The sequence below is a fragment of the Tupaia chinensis genome, unplaced genomic scaffold, assembly GCF_000334495.1.
Source record: "Tupaia chinensis unplaced genomic scaffold, TupChi_1.0 Scaffold144255_1, whole genome shotgun sequence".
NCBI lineage: Eukaryota > Metazoa > Chordata > Mammalia > Scandentia > Tupaiidae > Tupaia > Tupaia belangeri.
In genome coordinates this window covers 1,075,566-1,094,893 of record NW_006204113.1, presented here as the reverse complement: position 1 = coordinate 1,094,893, position 19,328 = coordinate 1,075,566, and the positions used below count along the sequence as shown (strand labels likewise).

General features: G+C 40.7%; 1 protein-coding gene across 3 annotated transcripts in view; it reads left to right on the top strand.

Annotated features, from left to right (window-relative positions):
- The window catches only part of OGA (O-GlcNAcase), a 40,260-nt gene that overhangs the window by 1,122 nt on the left and 19,810 nt on the right, over window positions 1–19,328 (top strand). The window contains exons 2-9 of one of the 3 annotated variants that reach the window (XM_006166334.3): window positions 3–444; window positions 4,665–4,716; window positions 5,577–5,674; window positions 10,090–10,220; window positions 13,905–14,076; window positions 15,613–15,711; window positions 16,475–16,759; window positions 18,669–18,827. In XM_006166334.3, coding sequence (XP_006166396.1) covers window positions 246–444; window positions 4,665–4,716; window positions 5,577–5,674; window positions 10,090–10,220; window positions 13,905–14,076; window positions 15,613–15,711; window positions 16,475–16,759; window positions 18,669–18,827 — 1,195 coding nt within the window. In that variant the 5' untranslated portion in view covers window positions 3–245. Of the gene's footprint in view, window positions 1–2; window positions 445–4,664; window positions 4,717–5,576; window positions 5,675–10,089; window positions 10,221–10,939; window positions 11,094–13,904; window positions 14,077–15,612; window positions 15,712–16,474; window positions 16,760–18,668; window positions 18,828–19,328 lie in introns of those variants that run through there. The other 2 variants (XM_014583322.1, XM_014583323.2) reach the window with 2 other exon arrangements.

Sequence of the window (19,328 nt, the reverse complement as noted above, 5' to 3'; positions counted from 1 at the left end):
GCCTCCCGGCTCGCCGGCTGAGGCTGAGGCAGCGGCTGACAAAGGACTCTCGCCAGTGCCGCCGCCCTTCTCATCCGGGCATTCAGGCCCCTGCGGAGAGGTGGGGGGAAGGGCAAAGGAGGAGGAGAAAGAGCAGGAGGGGCGCGCGCTTGGAGCTGAGGCCCTTTCCAGGGCTCCGGGCCTGCGGCCCAACGGACGGAGGCCGAGGAGGACCCGCAGAGGTGGCGGCGGTCGGGGGCAGGAGGATGGTGCAGAAGGAGAGTCAGGCGGCTCTGGAAGAGCAGGAAAACGAACTCAATTCTAACCCTGCCGCTTCCGCGGGGACATCGCTGGAGCAACCGGCTGCTCCGGCTCCCGGAGAAGATAACCCAGCCGGGGCCGGGGGAGCGGCGGTGGCCGGGGCAGCAGGAGGGGCTCGGAGGTTCCTATGTGGCGTGGTGGAAGGTGAGCGCCGTGGCGCGGGCTGGGCCGGAGAGCCCCCCATCCCCCCCGTACTGACATAATCTCTCCTCGCGCGGTGGGTGGTGGCGGTGCTTTAGAGGCCCTGAAAGGCGGTTATCTCTTTAGGTCTGAATTTGGCTCTGCTTGAACAAGGGGAGAGGTGAGATGGTAGGCGAGTTTCCCCTCCCCGCGTCCTTAAACGGCGTCCAATTCTCCTCTGGCTACTAACAAGCCTTGACCTCGCCAGTCTTGGGCTTGGAGCCAGGCAGAGTCCCCAGGAGGCCGTGGTAAGGTCCCCCGTGTTAGGCGCTCAGTTACACTTCTTCGTACCTTGGGGTTTTATACTCTATGGTCGCCTGCGTTCGAATGAAAAAAATGTGCAGTGCCTCTGTCCCCACTCTATGGGAAAGTACCCAGTCCACACCGACGTGCTCCTACCCCTGGAGTGAAGAGAAGCGCCTTCAGCTTGTATGCAGATTCTTCTCTGTTTAAAATTTTTTGTGACCAGCCCTCAGTTCCTCCCCCCACCTTTTGAAGATTCATTTGCAGCCTAGAAAAATTACTAGGGCTGTACTTTGCCCTCGAGGGAAGAAGCTTTGACAGATTCTCAAAGTGAGATACGGATTTTGGATATAGTGACTGCAGAAGAGGCTTAAAGATGCCTTTCTCACCACCTTCCCAGTTACAGTTGAAAGGATGGACTCCTGGTAGTGAGGGAAAATTACAGAATATTGTATCAGTTTCTAAGTCAGAGAGGACAGGTACTCAGTTGGTATTCCTCGGAAGCCTTAGTCAGTAACATTATTGCTCTTTTCGTCCAGTACAGCGTCTGTTTCAGTTTTCTGAAGCATTTTGGACTACTCAGGGTTTTCTAGATTTCTCTTTAGTTACTTTCCCATTTGTGATGCTGTAGGTGGGTGTATAACAATTCATCTTTATAATAAAAAACCCAACGGTATGGAAAAAAGGATTTCCTCTGGATTGAGAGCGTCAGCTTTTCCGGTGTCGCCTGAATATTATTTTGAAAACTGGGTTGTATTTTAGATAATGGTTTAATTACAGAGAACAGACTACTTTGTAGTTACAACTAAGACATGAAAGGGTTCAGCAAAGTTAACTGTCTTGCGGAAACTGGAGGAAGACAGAACGGAAAACTGTTCTGTGTGTGTTCCACTGGAGTCTGTGTGTGTGTGTGTGTGTGTGTGTGTATCATGTTTGCTTTGTGTGACTTATGTGTCGATATACTTACTGGGCCGAGTGCAGGGAGATTTCAGAAAAAGATTTTTATTATTAAAGATCTTTGGGTAGAGTACAGAGGATGACTGAGGGAATCTGGAGATTTCCAAGCTAGTCTGGAGTGCTTTTAAGGAAATTTGCCAGTCCTTTGTGCTATTCCTTCCGGATTAAAGGACAAAGCACATTGTGGTTCAAATTAGCTTGTTTTGAATATTTTAAGAGGACTCTTTCTCTTTCTGTATTAAAGTTAATACTGTTACCTTCTATTCTGTCTGTTGTCCCTCCTCTCTCCCACACCTTTATGTATTTTTTTGGGTAACCAAGCATCTAAGTTAGCACTAATTATGAATATATATATATAATATATATATATTATATATATAATAACTATTTGTATTTAGTTGGCACAATTCCTGGCTATAGCTACTGCCAAGATTTCTTTTTTGTTTTCTTTTCCTTGCAAACATCTGTTGGTTGTAACTCTTGCCTTAACAGCAGCACTGCTTCCTCTTTGTGGTGCTAATCAACCTAAACCAGGAACCTGACTCTCAAAGGGCTGTTAGGGTTTCTAATCTTAAAATGTTCAAGGTAGAAACTTGAAAAAAAAATTTTTTTATATTGCATCAACTCTAAAGGGATGTTTAATTCTTGCTCCTTTAAGAGAGAAATAATGCTGTTAGTAAAACTAAAGACTTGTGGCACGGCAGGTGGCATGGTTGGCACTGAACTCCCATGTGGCCGACCACTGTTCAGGTCTCTGACCTGTCCTGCTACTTTTTCATGTCCTCTTTCTCTGTCCTTCCTCTCTGGTCAAATTAAAATGAATAAATAAATAAAGTTAAACAAAATAATTAAAAAGAATTCTAAAGGCAGAAAGTGAGAAAGCAGGCCGCCAGGTCAGGGATCTGAACCGTGGTCGGCCATGTGGGAATCCGGCGCCCCCAACCACCACACCACCTGCTGGCCCCTAAATAAAATAATTAAAAATAAAACTAATATAAACAAGATTATGATAATTTAAAAATAATAATACAAACAAGATTATGATAATTTAAAAACTAAACAACTGAAGACTTGTACATATTTAGCCCAATCAAAAATACAAATTCTGAATTACCTGTAAGATTGAGGAACCAGCAGTTGGTGTAATGGCTATGTTACTGGGCCCCCCATGTAGTCAACCACGGTTCGAGTCCCAGACCTCGTGGCTTAAACTCAGTCTGGGCATGTGTGTGTGCATGCCCAAGATCCCTTCAGGGAATGGAGGAGAAGGGATTGTGGTGTGGCCATCCCCCCTGAGAGGTGATTTCTCACTTCTGTCTCTGTCTTTCTGGCGAGCACACATGCCCTATAGCAAAAACCTCTCCCCCACCAAAAAAAAAAAAAAAAAAAAAAAGATTGAATTCTTGAGATTGAAAATGTTAACAGTTTCATACATTACTATATAGTGAATTTTTCTTTAGTCTGTTACTGTCCTTTTTTGGAAACAGAGTACTCATTCTACCTAGAAATTGGAGCTTAATTTCAGAAATTTCTGTTGTAGGTTCGTCTGTTTATACTCTATGCATGTGGAGCGTTTTGTATTCGGAATGCTTTTATTAACTGTCATAGTGGCAGCCTTGAGGGTATCCTTATTGCTGGCTGATGATTAGTCTGAGACAAGTGGAAAGTAAAGGTTAGGCAAGCAGTAAGGTGTGTGTGTGGCAGAGCTGTGTTAGCACATACTAGCACCAGGTACCAGTTAGGGGCTTGTACAACTTAGGTCGTCAGTCTGTACGTTTGTTTCCTCAGGTGTGCCCATCTCGTTCTTTGCCCTCTTATGGGACACTCTGGAGCAAGTCAGTCACATTCTGGAATTTTCTGTTCAAACTTTGTTCCGGAATTAAGATTGCTGGAGTTTGCTCTTTGGGCCAAGTTCTACTGTTGAGTTTGTTGTGAATGTGGTTTCAGGCAAGATACTTTTTTGGTCCTTTTGATTATAGTATTTGGAACATAAAAGGGGCAGGAGAGTGATTATAAAATTAAGTGAATACAGTTTTTTCCCCTAATCCTGTCCCTGTTCTTTTTAATACCTTTCCTATCTTAACCTGTTGCTCTAAATGTGGTTTACTATCCCTCCTAGATAGTAATAGTTAATTAATTGTTTGGATTACTTTGCTTCCCCTCTCCCATCATAAGATTAAGACAATTTTTTGTTTGGTTTTGTTTAGAGAGAATTTTGCTATAGGGCATATGTCCCCGCCAGAGAGAGCAAGAAATCACTCTCCAGGTAAATGGCCAAGCCGCAATCCCTTCTCCATTCTTCTGTTGGGATTTGCACCTGGCTTAAGTTTCAAGCCACTGGGTCCAGGAGTCGAGCTGTGGTTGACTACCGTGGGAGTCCAGTGATGTAACCGCTATACAATTTGCTAGTCTCAAGACACTCTTAAAAAGTTAAATTTTGGGGCCAGCAGGTGGCGTATAGCGGTTATATCTCTGGGCTCCTACCTGGCTGATCATGGTTCAAGTCCCGGACCCAGTGATTTCAAACTCAAACTGGGCACGTGTATATGCAGGCCCAAGATACCAGGAGGAGAACGGAAGAGAAGGGATTGTGGCGTGGCCATCCCTCCATGACGGGTGATTTTTTGCTCTGTCTCTCTGGTGAGTGCACATGCCCTATAGCAATACCTGTCCAAAAAGAAAAATTTAAATTTATCTGTCCCCTATTGACAATGCCAATGAAAATAATTTAGATGTTTTTAAGCAGGTATCGTGAAAGTAGCAGGTGTCATGGTAGAAAACTAAAATCCAAGCAAAAGGAAAGTAAAAGCCATCTTATAATATTACTAACCCCAAAATAAACCTTAATGTTCTACTAAATGTCCTTTGGATTTTTATGTATTTTACACACTTTTTTCGAAATGAAATGGTGTATTTCGTAACTTGTTTTTTTAAATAAAGCTTACCTTATTTGGAAAATAATTTCATTCTCATTTTGAATTTAGGATTTTATGGAAGACCTTGGGTTATGGAACAGAGGAAAGAGCTCTTTAGAAGGTAAAATTTTGATTATATGATGATGATAGGAGAGTCTTAAACTCTTAGCATACTCTTTTATTTGTAGAAATAGTAACCCTGAATGGCCTAGGTAAAGTTTGATGATTTCTTCTCTTTATTTTCCTCAAAATAATTATTTTATTTCACTTTATTTATGTATTTTCATTTTACCAGGGAGGGACAGAATAAGAGAGAAAGAAAGAGAAAGTGAGAAAGCAAGCCACCAGGTCCATGACTCGAACCATGGTCAGCCAGCGTGCGCCAAGAGTGATTTTTTTTTTTTTTTTTTTTTCTTTTTTTTGAGAGGTTTTCTCTATAGGGCGCGTGTGCTCACCAGACAGAAAGTGAGAAATCACCCCCGGGGTGGGGGGTGGTGGTGGTGGACACGCAGCAATCCCCTCTCCTCCATTCTCCTCTCAGGATCTTGGGCATGCACGCACATGCACCCGGCGTGAGTTTTAAGCCACCGGGTCCGGGACCCGAACTGCGGTCGACTACATGGGAGTCCAGCAACATAGCCATTAGGTTAACTGCTGGTCCCTTGATGATTTCTTAATTGCAGGTTGTTTTACCTTAGTTCTTTACCTCTTTTTCACTCAGACCATAAATTTTCAAAACTTTTCCTGGGAAGCAAAATAGGTTTAGGATTTCTTCTGCTTCACCCAGAGGTGGTGTGTTTTTGTTGACATACTTTGTGATAATTTAATTTTTAGGAATTGTACAGATTACAAAAAGGGTGATTGGTATAGAATATTATTAGCTTTGTTTAAGATAGAAATGCTCTAAGAGGAGGGGGGAAATTTAGATTTACAGTTTATGAATATTGTTTGTTTATACGTAAGTAATTTTTCCCCCTTTAGGCTCCAGAAGTGGGAGTTAAATACATACTTGTATGCCCCGAAAGATGACTACAAACATAGGATGTTTTGGCGAGAGATGTATTCAGTGGAGGAAGCTGGTAATGTTTTATTTTTAATTCATAAATTCAGAATATATTAAGAAAACTTCTATAGTTTCAATGTAGTTGTATAAGAGTTTTATTAAGTATTTCATTTTCACCTTGTAGGTAGTTTTGTATTCAGTCTATATGAGTTAGCATAGATTGAAAATAAAACAGTAATGCTTCTCTAGGACAGGCAAGTGAGGCACCCTACTTGAGTGCAAATTTTAAGGGATTCCCAAAAAACATTTTAAACAATATTTCATGCATTTATTTATTTATTTTTGGAGAGATTTTTTTCTTTAGGGTACGTGCGATCGCCAGAGAGAGAGACAGAAAGCAAGAAATCACCACCCCACCCCATCCTTCTGGGTGGAATTACTGTGCCCCGATCTCTTCTTGATTTTCCTCTTGGGATATTGGGCACACATGCACACATGCCTGGCATGAGTTTGAAGCCATCAGGTCTGGACTTGAACCGCTGTCAACCACATGGAGGTCCAGCAACGTAACCGTTAACACCATCTTGCTGGTGCCAATTTTATGCATATTTGGAAAAAAAAGAAAACTGTACTTAGGGCCATCAGGTAGCTTGGAGGTTAAGGTACTGGATCTTCATATGGCTGTCTACATGGTTTGTGTCCCAGACCTAGTGGCTTGAAAATCATCCCAGCACTTGTGTGTGCATGCCCAGAATCCTGAGAAAAGACTGGAGAAGAAGGGCTTGGTATGGCTATCTCCCTGGGGGGTGGTTTCATGCTCACACTCTCTCTCTGATGTGTGCATATACCCTATAGCAAAACTTTAAAAAAAAAAAAAAAAGAAAGAAAACCTGAAATTAATGCCAAAAAAATTCATGACTGACAAAATGCAGAATTTTAAATTAAGACAGGATGAGTATTACTGATTATTCTTTTGCTTTAGGGTTTAGTATGACCTCCCTTTATCTACTGTTATTTGTTCTTATCCTATTCCAGTGAAGTGGAAAGGAGTAACAAGATCTCCTTGCTGTATATATTCTTTTGGTTTGCTTTTTAGATTTTTGCCATAGGATTCATACACTTGACAGAGAGAAGACATAGAGGGAAAGTGAGAAATCGCTTCCCTAAGGGAGATGACCATCCATACTCCTCTCAGAATTTTGGGCATATGTGCACACGTGTGATTTTCAGGCTGCCAGTTTGGACTTGAACATAGTCAGCCATGTGGGAGTCTGCACCTTAACCACATTGCCGCCTGCTGGTCCCAGTCTGGATGTATTTTTATCTTATGGTTGTTACATAAAATTGATAAATAGTATATCATAGGACCTCCTTGTAAATTAGGCTGGTGGTTCTTTTTCTTTGGGGAGTTGAGTTAATGGAGAAACATTTTCATACTTGGAATTAAATAGAATACACATTTAGTTAACAAGATGTCTGATGATAGAGCCCAACTAAGACACTAAAGACAAAAGTTTTCTTGAATTACGTACGAAGAGGCGATTAAAATTCATCTCCATCTAGCATTGTTTACTACTCTATATAATTTAAGTGCTTGTTCAACTTAATTCTTTTCTCATGGTGCTGGTAATGAAATTTAATGTTATCAATAATCAACTATACTCTAATGACCATCTTTTTTTTTTTTTTTTTAAAGAGATTTTTGCTATAGGATATGTATGCTTGCCAGAGAGACAAAAAGTGAGACATCACCCCCTAGGGGAGTGGTCACGTCATAATCCCTTCTCCATTCTCCTCTTGGAATTTTGGGCACATACATACTCAGTGTGAGTTTAAGCCAGTGGGTCGGGGACTTGAACCACAGTTGACTTTGTGGAAGTCCAGTGACATAACCATTACCCCCATCTGTTGGCCCCCAAGTGACTTATCTATTTTTTTTTCCCTAAATGACTATCTTAAGATACCACTGAAAGTTATTCAAAGATTTATCCTGTGATGGGACCAGCAGTTAGTGTAATGACTACCACTGGACTCCCATATAGTTGACCATGGTTCGAGTCCCGGACCCGGTGGCTTAAACTCACGCCGGGTGCATGTCTGTGAGTGCCCAGGATCCTGAGAGGAGAATGGAGGAGAAGGGATTATGGTGTGGCCATCCCCTCTAGGGAGTTAGTTCTTGCATTCTGTCTCTCTCTGTCTTTCTGGTGAGCAGACGCACCCTATAGCAAAAACGCCCCCCCACAAAAAAAAAAAAAAAAGATTTATCCCATCATATGTAGTGGTAATACTTAGGTTTATTTAAGAAAACTGTCTTAAAATTGTAAAAACTTAAGCTCTATAATGAATATTGTTCCTGGAGACATAAGGATGAGTAGTGAGGATTGTTAAGGCCATCAACTAATCCTGGTTCTTTTTTCTTTTAAGAGATTTTTGCTATAGAGTGCATACGTTCACTGAAGAGACTGAGACAGAAAGCAAGAAATCCCTCCTCAGGGGGTGAGGGATGGCCATGCTGCAATCCCTTCTCCAGTCTCCTCTCAGGATTTTGGGCATGCACACATGTGCCCAACATGTTTTAAGCTTCCAGGTCCAGTCCTGGACTGGTCGACTGTGTGGGAGTCTGTCAACGTAACCGTTACATTATCTATTAGTCCTAATCCTGGTTCTTAAGGAAGCTTTTTTTGGTTAAAAATTATTAAGATTTTTCTTTTTTTGGAGAGGTTTTTGCTATAGGGCACGTGTGCTCGCCAGACAGAGAGAGAGAGAGAGACAGAAAGCGAGAAACCACCCCCCCCGGGGGGGGGATGGCCACGCCGCAATCCCTTCTCCTCCATTCCCCTCTCGGGATCTTGGGCACGCACGCACACAACGCCCGGCGTGAGTTTTAAGCCACCTGGTCCGACACGAACCACAGTCGACTATGTGGGAGTCCAGTGACATAGCCATTACGCTAACTGCTGGTCCCAAAAATTATTAAGATTTTTTAAAAGAATGATTTTAATCTAATTTCTTCATTGTTATTATTTTGTTTTATTTTTTTGAAGTTGACCAGAGAGAGAGTCAGAAAGCAAGCTGCCAGGTCCAGGACTTGAACCGCAGTCAGCCATGTGGGAGTCCAGCTGCCATAACTACCATTCCACCTCCTGGCCCCTTATCATTTTGGGGGACTGGCTTATAGCCTAGTGGTTAAGGGTGTAGAATCCTATATGGTTGGCCACATGGGATTGAGTGAATTCTGGCCCTCATGGCTTGAAAAACATGTGGGACATTGTGCATGTATGCCAAAAATCCTGCCGAAATGGAGAAGGGATTGTAGCATGGCGTGTCCCATTGAAGGGATGTTTTCTTCCTCTTACCTCTTGGTAATAAAAAGTGTTTTTTCCTTTTGAAATTATGAAGTAGTGGGCCAGCAGTGACATGGCGGGTAAAGCACTGGATACTGCATAGCTGACTTTGCCATTTGAGTACTGGAAAAACGCATGGGCACAGTGTGCATGTATGTCCAGTGTGTGCATGCTGAAAATCCCAAGAGGAGAATGGAAGGAAATAGACTGCTGTCTGCCCATCCTCCGTGGGAGGGTGATTTCTCACTTCCTCTTTTTCTTTGTCTCTCTCTTCCTGGTGAGTACACGTGCTCTACAGCAAAAATTTTATACACACACACACAACTATATATATATGTATTATATATGTGTGTGTGTGTGTGTATATATATATATATACACACATATATATTACATATGTAAAGTAGTTGTATATGGATTTATTTAGTTAGGAATTTCCATTCAGAGACTGCAAAAAAATGATATTTACAACTTTCAAATGCTGTAGGAATTAGGGAACCAGCAGTTAGCGTAATGGCTATGTCACTGGACTCCCACGTAGTCGACCGCGGTCTGCGTCCCGGACCTGGTGGCTTAAAACTCACGCCGGGCGCGTGTGTGTGCTTGCCCAAGATCTCGAGAGGAGAATGGAGGAAAAGGGATTGCGGCGTGACCATCCCCCCTGGGGGGTGATTTCTCGCTTTCTGTCTCTATGCCTCTCTCTCTCTGTCTGGCGAGTGCACGCGCCCTGTAGTGAAAGCCTCTCCAAAATAAAAAAAAAAAGTCATAGGAATTAGAAATGGTTTTGTTCAATAGAGAATTGACAATTCAGTATTTTTGAGAAATAGCAAGAAAAGAAAGAAGGCTTTATTGATTTTAGTTTACTTCTTGAAAAGGATAAACTATTTTGAGGAGAAAAAAAGGACCTTTTATTTTGTTGTGTTCAAATAAACCAAAGATGTGAAAACTTTTTTTTTTCTTTTTTCACTGATTGTATCCTTTCAGGCTTATGTCATTTTGTATGGCCTGTTTTCACATTGGACACGACAATTTCGTAAGCTTAAGGAACTTCTCTTTTTGTAAGTTGGTAAAAACAACTTCAGTTGAAAAGTGAAGGTTCTTTAACTTTTCAGTGCTGCATTCTAAAAGCATGAACTCTGTTCTTTAGAGCAACTTATGACTCTCATCTCTGCTGCACGGGAATATGAGATAGAGTTCATCTATGCTATTTCACCTGGATTGGATATCACCTTTTCTAACCCCAAGGAGGTATCTACACTGAAACGCAAACTAGACCAGGTAACTCCTTTTTAAGTTTTCCTTGCTCAGTACTTGAAATTAAAAGTGAGATGCATTTATGATGTTAAAAGGAAAGCAGGGGGGCTCGCTGATGGTGGGATAATTGGGGTGGCTGGATCCCCTATGGCCAATTTTGCTGTTTGAGTCATGGACCCAACTGCTTGAAAACAGAAAACACAGTGAGAGAGACCAGCAGGTAGTGTGGTGGTGAGGGCACTCGTCACCCACATGGCTGACTATGGTTTGAGTCCCAGACCAGGTGGCTTGCTTTTCGCTTTCTGTCTCTATGCCTCTCTCTCTCTGTCTGGCGAGTGCACGCGCCCTGTAGTGAAAGCCTCTCCAAAATAAAAAAAAAAAGTCATAGGAATTAGAAATGGTTTTGTTCAATAGAGAATTGACAATTCAGTATTTTTGAGAAATAGCAAGAAAAGAAAGAAGGCTTTATTGATTTTAGTTTACTTCTTGAAAAGGATAAACTATTTTGAGGAGAAAAAAAGGACCTTTTATTTTGTTGTGTTCAAATAAACCAAAGATGTGAAAACTTTTTTTTTTCTTTTTTCACTGATTGTATCCTTTCAGGCTTATGTCATTTTGTATGGCCTGTTTTCACATTGGACACGACAATTTCGTAAGCTTAAGGAACTTCTCTTTTTGTAAGTTGGTAAAAACAACTTCAGTTGAAAAGTGAAGGTTCTTTAACTTTTCAGTGCTGCATTCTAAAAGCATGAACTCTGTTCTTTAGAGCAACTTATGACTCTCATCTCTGCTGCACGGGAATATGAGATAGAGTTCATCTATGCTATTTCACCTGGATTGGATATCACCTTTTCTAACCCCAAGGAGGTATCTACACTGAAACGCAAACTAGACCAGGTAACTCCTTTTTAAGTTTTCCTTGCTCAGTACTTGAAATTAAAAGTGAGATGCATTTATGATGTTAAAAGGAAAGCAGGGGGGCTCGCTGATGGTGGGATAATTGGGGTGGCTGGATCCCCTATGGCCAATTTTGCTGTTTGAGTCATGGACCCAACTGCTTGAAAACAGAAAACACAGTGAGAGAGACCAGCAGGTAGTGTGGTGGTGAGGGCACTCGTCACCCACATGGCTGACTATGGTTTGAGTCCCAGACCAGGTGGCTTGCTTTCTCACTTTCCCTCTTTCTATCTCTCTGGTGAATGTGTGTTCCCTATAGTAAATTTTTAAAAAATAATAATGATAATAACATTAAAAAAAAAAAACCCCACAGTGTGTGCATTTGTGTGTATGTGTGCTCCCCAAATCCTAAAAGGAGGATGGAAGAGAGGGGATTATATATGGCTGTGCCCCCAGGGGCTGCTTTCTATCTGTCTTTCTCTCTCTCTTTCTCTCTTGGGAGCGCACATGTTCTACAGCAAATTATTTTTTAAAAAAAAAAGGAAATCAGGGCTAGCTTTATAGTCTAGTAGTAAAGAGAATCAGATCCCACATGGCTGACTGCAATTTAAATCCCATCCCTAGCAGCTAACAAGCTTGGCACAGGTACGTGCATACCCAAACTCCCAGGAGGATAAAGAAGAAAGAAATTGAGGTGTGACCATTATCCCACTGAGGGATACTTCATTTCTCTCTCTCTCTCTCTCTCTCTCTCTAGCTAGCATACACATGCTATGGTATATATTTTTTTTTTTTTTTTTTTTTTTTTTTAAGAATTACTTTATTGGGATCCGACAGGTGGTGTGGTAGTTAAGGGCACTGGACTCCCTCATGGCCAACTGTGATTTGAGTACCAGCCCTGGCAACTTGCTTTCTCTCTCTCTGGCTCTGTCCCTCTCTGGTCAAATTTAAAATAAGTAAATAAAGTTTAAAAAATTTTTTATAAAAGAAAAGGAAATCAGATTCATACTTTGTTTTTGTGGAAATTTTTAACTATAATGTTCTGGTAGAGGAATGATTTTCAAAGTAAATCAAAAGAGCTTTAATGGAGCTACTTACCAGTGCTTAATCTGCATAGGAACTGCCCTAAAAGAATACTTAGAAAAAAGTCTGACCACTGGGCTCCATTCCCAGAAGTTCTTAGTGCTGAAGTGATATGAGATCTAGGAATCCAGGTGATTCTCAGATAGGGAGTCCAAAGCCACAATTTGAGAAACTATATCTATTGTTGGATGCCTGACTGAAATTTTTTAATGATTACTTTATTTAAGTTAATTTATTATCATTAAGTTTGATCAGAGAAAGTGAGAAAGCAAGCCTGCAGGTCCAGGACTTGAACCACAGTCGGCCATGTGGGATTCCAGCACCTTTAACCACCATACCACCGGCTGGCCCTGAATTCTTGATTAGGGTTGTAGAAACAAAGTTTAGCCTGTTAGACATCAATTCTTCTATTTTATATAGACAGGAGATGTAATTCAGCCTAGAAAAGGGGCTAGTTTCCTGAGATAACAAAAATAAAGCAGGTAAACATGTAAGCTGTTAGTGAACTTGGTATGAATCCAGATTCTACTTAACACAAAACACAACTTTTTGGGTAGAGTCCCTGATTTTTGAATTTGTTGGCTTCTCCCTATATATGCTTTATTCCTTTAGGCAAAGATTTATATTGGCAACATTAAAGTGGCTGGTAAAAAAATTTAAGATAGTTGGGAACCAGCAGTTAGCATAATGGCTATGTCGCTGGACTCCCACATAGTCGACTGTGGTTCGCGTCCTGGACCCGGCGGCTTAAACTCACGCCGGGTGCGTGTGCGTGCATGCCCAAGATCCCGAGAGGAGAATGGAGGAGAAAGGGATTGCGGCGTGGCCATCCCCTCTGGGGGATGATTTCTCGCTTTCTGTCTCTCTGTCTCTCTCTGTCTGGCGAGTGCATGCACCCTATAGCAAAAACCTCTCAAAAAAAAAAAAATTTAAGATAGTTAAAATTTTTATGGCATTAAAATGACTGGTAAACAACTTGTAATTAAAATTTTTTATTAATGAACTTTTAAGAGGTTATTTCCCTACTCAGTCAGATTCTACCTTTGTGTTCTTTCTGATCTAATTCATGCCTAGTTGGGTTTATCCACAAATGGGTTAATTAGGATCAATGTTTCTTTTAGGACTAGAATAGTATCCGATTTTTTTCTTCATTTTTTCAGTTTATTTACTCATGTTTTATATTTTTTCTGACTCTGTTGGGTCTTCTACAATTAATAGCCAAAGAGGTACAAGGACAGATTACTTTGAAACTTTGTTGAAACATAGTGTCATTTTGCATTCAAACTGAAATGAAAAGGGGATCCCAAAACTCAGTCTGTTTAGAATCTCTTCCATGGAGGGCTAGCCCATGGCCTGGTGGCTAAGGGAGCTGGATCCCACATGGCCTGATCGTGCAGTTCCAGTCTCAGACCCATCATCTTGAGGGACACACTAGGCACGTGTATGTGTGCCCAGAGTACTGAAAGGAGGTAGAGAAGGGGAAATTGAGTCCCCCATGGGGAGGGGGGGGTGTGTTTTCTCCTTCTCTCTCTCTCCTCTTTCTCTCTCTCCGACAAGCACATGTGCCTTCTGAAGACTTTTTTTAGAGAACTTCTATTAGGTCTGATTTTGAACATTCTACTTAAAATATTTTCAGTGTAACTATTAAGTGTATTCTTTAGTATTTGGAATCCTTTTCTTTTTTGTTCCAGGTTGATAAGCATATTGATTTTTTTTTTCTTTTTCTAGGTTTCTCAGTTTGGGTGCAGGTCATTTGCCTTGCTTTTTGATGATATTGACCATAATATGTGTGCAGCAGACAAAGAGGTATTCAGTTCTTTTGCTCATGCCCAGGTCTCCATCACCAATGAAATTTATCAGTACCTAGGAGAACCAGAAACTTTCCTGTTCTGTCCCACAGGTATTGTATATAATAGCTTTATATTTACCTGTTCTTAAAATACATAACTTCCAAAAGACTACGTATGGGTCCTATCATAACTTCCCCTCCCACACCATGTATAAAATAAAAGTAGGAGGCTTTTTTCTCAAAGTCTTATGTTGGAGACATTTGGGCCAGGCTTATAGCACTGTGAAGTGTTGTGCAGAGGAAGTCACATCCCTCGTGGCCCACCAGGGTCTGAGTCCTGGCTCCAGAATTTTACATGCCAGATGGGTGTGCACATACGTGTCCAGGATCATGACAGGATGGAGAATTGATTGCAAAAGAAATGCAACACCACCAGGCCCCCCTGTAGGGAATCTCTTCACTCTATGTCTTGCATGCATGCCTCTGGCATAATAAAAAAAAAAAATTGGATATTTTTTTTAGTAATGGAAGTGTGTGGACATCATTAGGATTAAAGGAGGAAAGTAGTATTGTTGAAAGGAAAATGAAAAAAAACAAATTTACATTGCTTATATCTTAGTCACTTCTCATTTCCTCCTACTTGTTTTCTTTTTTTGCCCATGCATATCTATCCTTTTTCCACTCCTCCCACTCCCATCTGGGCTCTTATTTCCACCAGCTAGCATAGAAAACTGAATAATTGCAGGTGGCATGGTGGTTAAGGCACTGGGCACTCCCACATGGCCAACACAGTTTGAGTCCCAGACCTGCAGGCATGCTCTCTCACTTTCCCTCTCTCTCTGTCTCTCTCTCTAGTCAAATTAAAAATAAAAATGAATAAATATAATGAAATAAATACAACTCTTAAAAAACGAAAACTTAATAATTCTTACCATTTTTTTGTCCCCTTTTTTTTCCTCTTCCTTCCCTTTCTGGTTTCTTCCTTTGAAAATGTTTTCTTTTTTGCTGGGGTGGGGGGAGGTTTTTGCTCTAGGGTATGTGCACTTACCAGAAAGACAGAGATACAGGCAGTTTACAACTATACAGAGAATAATAAAATTCTAATTGTTTCTTTGGTAAACTTGTATTTTTAGTGACTATAGGAGTGTAAGAATTGATCTGTATTGCTGTTAGAGGAAGGCTGTCAGATTTATGAATTGATTTTTTTTTTTTTGGAGAGGTGTTTTTGCTATAGGGCGCGTGTGCTCGCCAGACAGACACAGAGAGACAGAAAGTGAGAAATCACCCCCCGGGGAGATGGCCACGCCGCAGTCTCTTCTCCTCCATTCTCCTCTCGGGATCTTGGGCACGCACGCACACGCGCCCGGCGTGAGTTTAAGCCACCCGGTCCGGGACTCGAACTGTGGTTGACTACGTGGGAGTCCGGCGACATAGCCATTACACTAACTAATCAATTCATGGTCCCATGAATTGATTCTTAAGTGAACTACCCACTTAAGTTACTTCCTTTTAATCCTTTTAGGTATGATATAGAGGCTTTTCATCATTTGGATGAAAAGAAATTAGAAGTGGTAGGCATTTTTCCCCATACAGAGATCCATGACCATTTCACTTCTGACTGTTTTACTTTTTTTCCCCTACATTCAGAATATTGTGGCACTTTCTGTTACCCAAATGTATCTCAGTCTCCTTATTTAAGGACTGTGGGTGAAAAACTTCTACCTGGAATTGAGGTGCTTTGGACAGGTAAGTCTTAAGGTATACAGTAAAACTTTTAATTAATTAGGCTTGTTAATTGAATACTTTTAACTGGGCCTTAATCAGAAAATTGAAAATGCCATGCCTTCTATAAAACAGACATTCTTCACATAGTATAAAAAAAAATCTTTTGAGGATTTTGCTGTGAATCTGATTATCCGATTATTACTGAATAGATATAAAGATGTGCAGGGAATTGACTAAAGTGTTCTGATCCCAGCCTTAGGAGATTATTCCATTGAATTGTTGGCAGTCATGACATATTTTTCTATGCAAAAATGAATCATGACTTTTCAGGCAACCCAATATTTTATAGAATGGAAAAATTAAACAGTAAAAAAAAAACCTGTTACTGCGCCAGCCACTGGTGAGCTGGTTAGGGCAGCTGAATATCCTACATGGCCAAATGCGTGGTTTGAGTCCTGGACTTGGTGACTTGGAAAACATTCCAGGCACGTGTGTGCACCCCTAAAGTCCCTGGAGGAGAGTGGAAGAGACGGATTGTGGCATGGCCATCCTCCTGGGGTTGCTGATGTCTTTAGCTCTTGTTCCCGCTCTCATACTTAGTCTAGCAAACACATGCCCCATGGCAAAATTCTTTAAATCATGTTAATTTTTTAAAAGGAAAATTCTTAGAGTGTGTGCATTAGAAGGAAGATGCAGTAAAAGTTGTATATGCAGTATGTTTTAAGTACCTTTATGTAGTTTTTGTTTTGTTTGTTTTTTAACAAGTGGTGGTCATTATTTCCAGGTCCCAAAGTTGTTTCTAAAGAAATTCCAGTAGAATCTATTGAAGAAGTTTCTAAGATTATTAAGAGAGCTCCAGTAATCTGGGATAACATTCATGCTAATGATTATGATCAGAAGAGACTGTTTCTGGGTCCATACAAAGGAAGATCCACAGAACTCATCCCACGGTTAAAAGGAGTCCTGACTAACCCAAATTGTGAATTTGAAGCCAACTATGTTGCTATCCACACCCTTGCCACCTGGTACAAATCAAATATGAATGGAGTGAGAAAAGATGTAGTGATGAGTAAGTAGCCTATACCTGAGCCTTGACTTTGGGAAGAGAGCCAGTGATAAGTATAAATTCTTTTGTCATCAGAGTTTGTGAAGTCTTATTAAAAATGTGTTGCTCTGCTCACCTGATGAGGTGAGGAAAGGTAGAAGAAAGGCTGACTGGCTTTGTACAAGTCACTTAACCTCTTGGCCTCAGTTCTTTGTTTTTAAAATGTGACTTAGTCTTGATGACTAGATAATCTTATCTCAGTTACTTCCTGTATCATTCAGATTCAGTTTACTGTGTGGAACATAGACTCATTTTTTTAGACATTGACTTGCTGATTCTTTTTTTTTTTTTTTTTATGAAAAATCCCTAATTACAGAGTGCTAAGTAAGAGAATACCGGTTAACTATTTATTTATATACATTTAAATAACATATTATGTGGCAGGTTCATCTTCCCAGGCATGGAGGAAGCAAAGAATAAAGTCCCCATTTTTGGAAAACAGTCCAGTATGGCATTAAGCATATAGGCAATTGTGTGATAAGGGTTGTAGTCTACAAAATGTGTTAATGAGTTATCTACGAAATGCTCTGGGAACGCAGGAGGGAGTAATAATTCTGCTGAGTAAGAGCAGTGATAAGATGATTTCACAGATATGTAAGCTGAGTCAAAGCATGGGTAGAGTTTGCTGGGTATTAAAAGATTTGTAGGCTGGAGGTGAGAACACTGGACACTGACATTTTGATGTTATCTGAATTTTGGCCCTTTTTTGGAGTATCAAAATAACACTTTATAGTACTTGGTGATACGTAATTATATTTTGTGTTGTCAAAAAAGCCATGATATATTTTTTTATGTTTTTCTATGCAAAATGTCACGACCTTTCTGACAGCCCCAGTGGTTGTAGTCTATTCAGTCCTATAACCCTGCATCCAATTATTTATAAATCAATGCCTTTTTTATTTTTTTTAATGGCTTAGTCATTGTCATCACCCTCCGCCCAGGGAAAAAAAAATCCATAAAACTAGGAATATAATCTCAATCCTGTCTGTATACCTGACACATACATAGCTCCTACACTCTTCCAATGCAAAATATGGAGACATGAAGGACTAGCAGACTCTAGCCAAACTGGGCCATGTGCATAGAAGTAATAAGGAAGCTAAGAGTAGTAGAGGGTTTTTCAGTACCAAGTTCAGACTTAATTTTCTGTACCACTGCCCTGATTCAGAGCTTCCTTCCCTTGTCTGTGCTCCTGTTTGGGCTCTATTGATTTTCTTTTCTCCCTCAGTGCGTTCATTAATAATGAAGTTATGGGACCAGCAGTTGGCATAATGGCTATGTCGCTGGACTCCCATGTACTCAACTGTGGTTGAGTCCCGGACCCAGTGGGTTAAATTCACACGGGGCACATGTGCGTGCGTGCCCAAGATCCTGAGAGGAAACTGGAGAAGGGATTGTGTCATGGCCATCCTCCCTGGGGGGTGATTTCTCACTTTCTGGTGAGTGCACATGCCTTATAGCATGTGCCTTATAGCAACCCCCCCCAAAACAAAACAAAACAAAACAAAACAAAACAAAAAAACACGTTACAAGCCCCTGACAGCCAGGGAATGTTTTCTTTATGGAACATATGGTGCCTGTAAACTTGAGTTTGGAATAATTGGTATTCAGTGAAAATTTATGATTGACTTTTCCAATGATTCTAAAATTCACATTTCTTACTTCAATTTGGATTTTTTAATTTAACAGTGCATTTAGGTGACTGTTCTAGGTGAAATGATTCAGTGAAGGTCTTGCTTGTGTTTGTATTTTATATTTAAGGTTTGTTCTGGTTCTAGTACTTTGCTTCTGTGGTTATACAACTAGCTGCATTTATTTCTTATTTGTCAGAAAGCTTTTGTCATCAAACTATTCTTGTGCTTTTTTTTTTCAGCTGACAGTGAAGACAGTACTGTATCAATCCAGATAAAGTTAGAAAATGAAGGCAGTGATGAAGATATTGAAACTGATGTACTCTATAGTCCACAGATGGCTCTAAAGCTAGCTTTAACAGAATGGTTACAGGAATTTGGCGTACCTCATCAGTACAGCAGTGAGTTTGGCTTTTTTTTTTTTGTAAGGCTGTTGGCTTACATGGTTGAGTTACAGGACAAAGGTTACTGTCATGTACCTTACCTTAGGCTCACTAAAGAAAGTGAAACTCAAATTAGGTTTAGTTTCTTGTTTGTTTGTGTGTGTTTTTTTTTCCCCTTGCCTATGGCCTAGTGGTTAAGGGACCAAATTATGTCAGGGAACCAGATCCCACATGACTGATCAAGTAGTTTGAATCCGACCCTGATAACTTGAAAAATAGGCATGTATGTGCCTGCATGCATGTCCAAAATTCTGACAAGATGGTGAAATGAAGGAGAAGGGACTGCCCCTTGACCATGCCCCCTTGTGGGGGTGCCTTCTTCTTGTCTTCCTCTCTGGCCAGTGCATGTGCCCTCTGGCAATAACCTTTTGGTTTTAAATAGCTATGATTTTGATTGCTAATTTATTTTCAAGTTTTTTTTGAATAATTGTTTTTAAATACAAATCTTCAAAAGAGAAA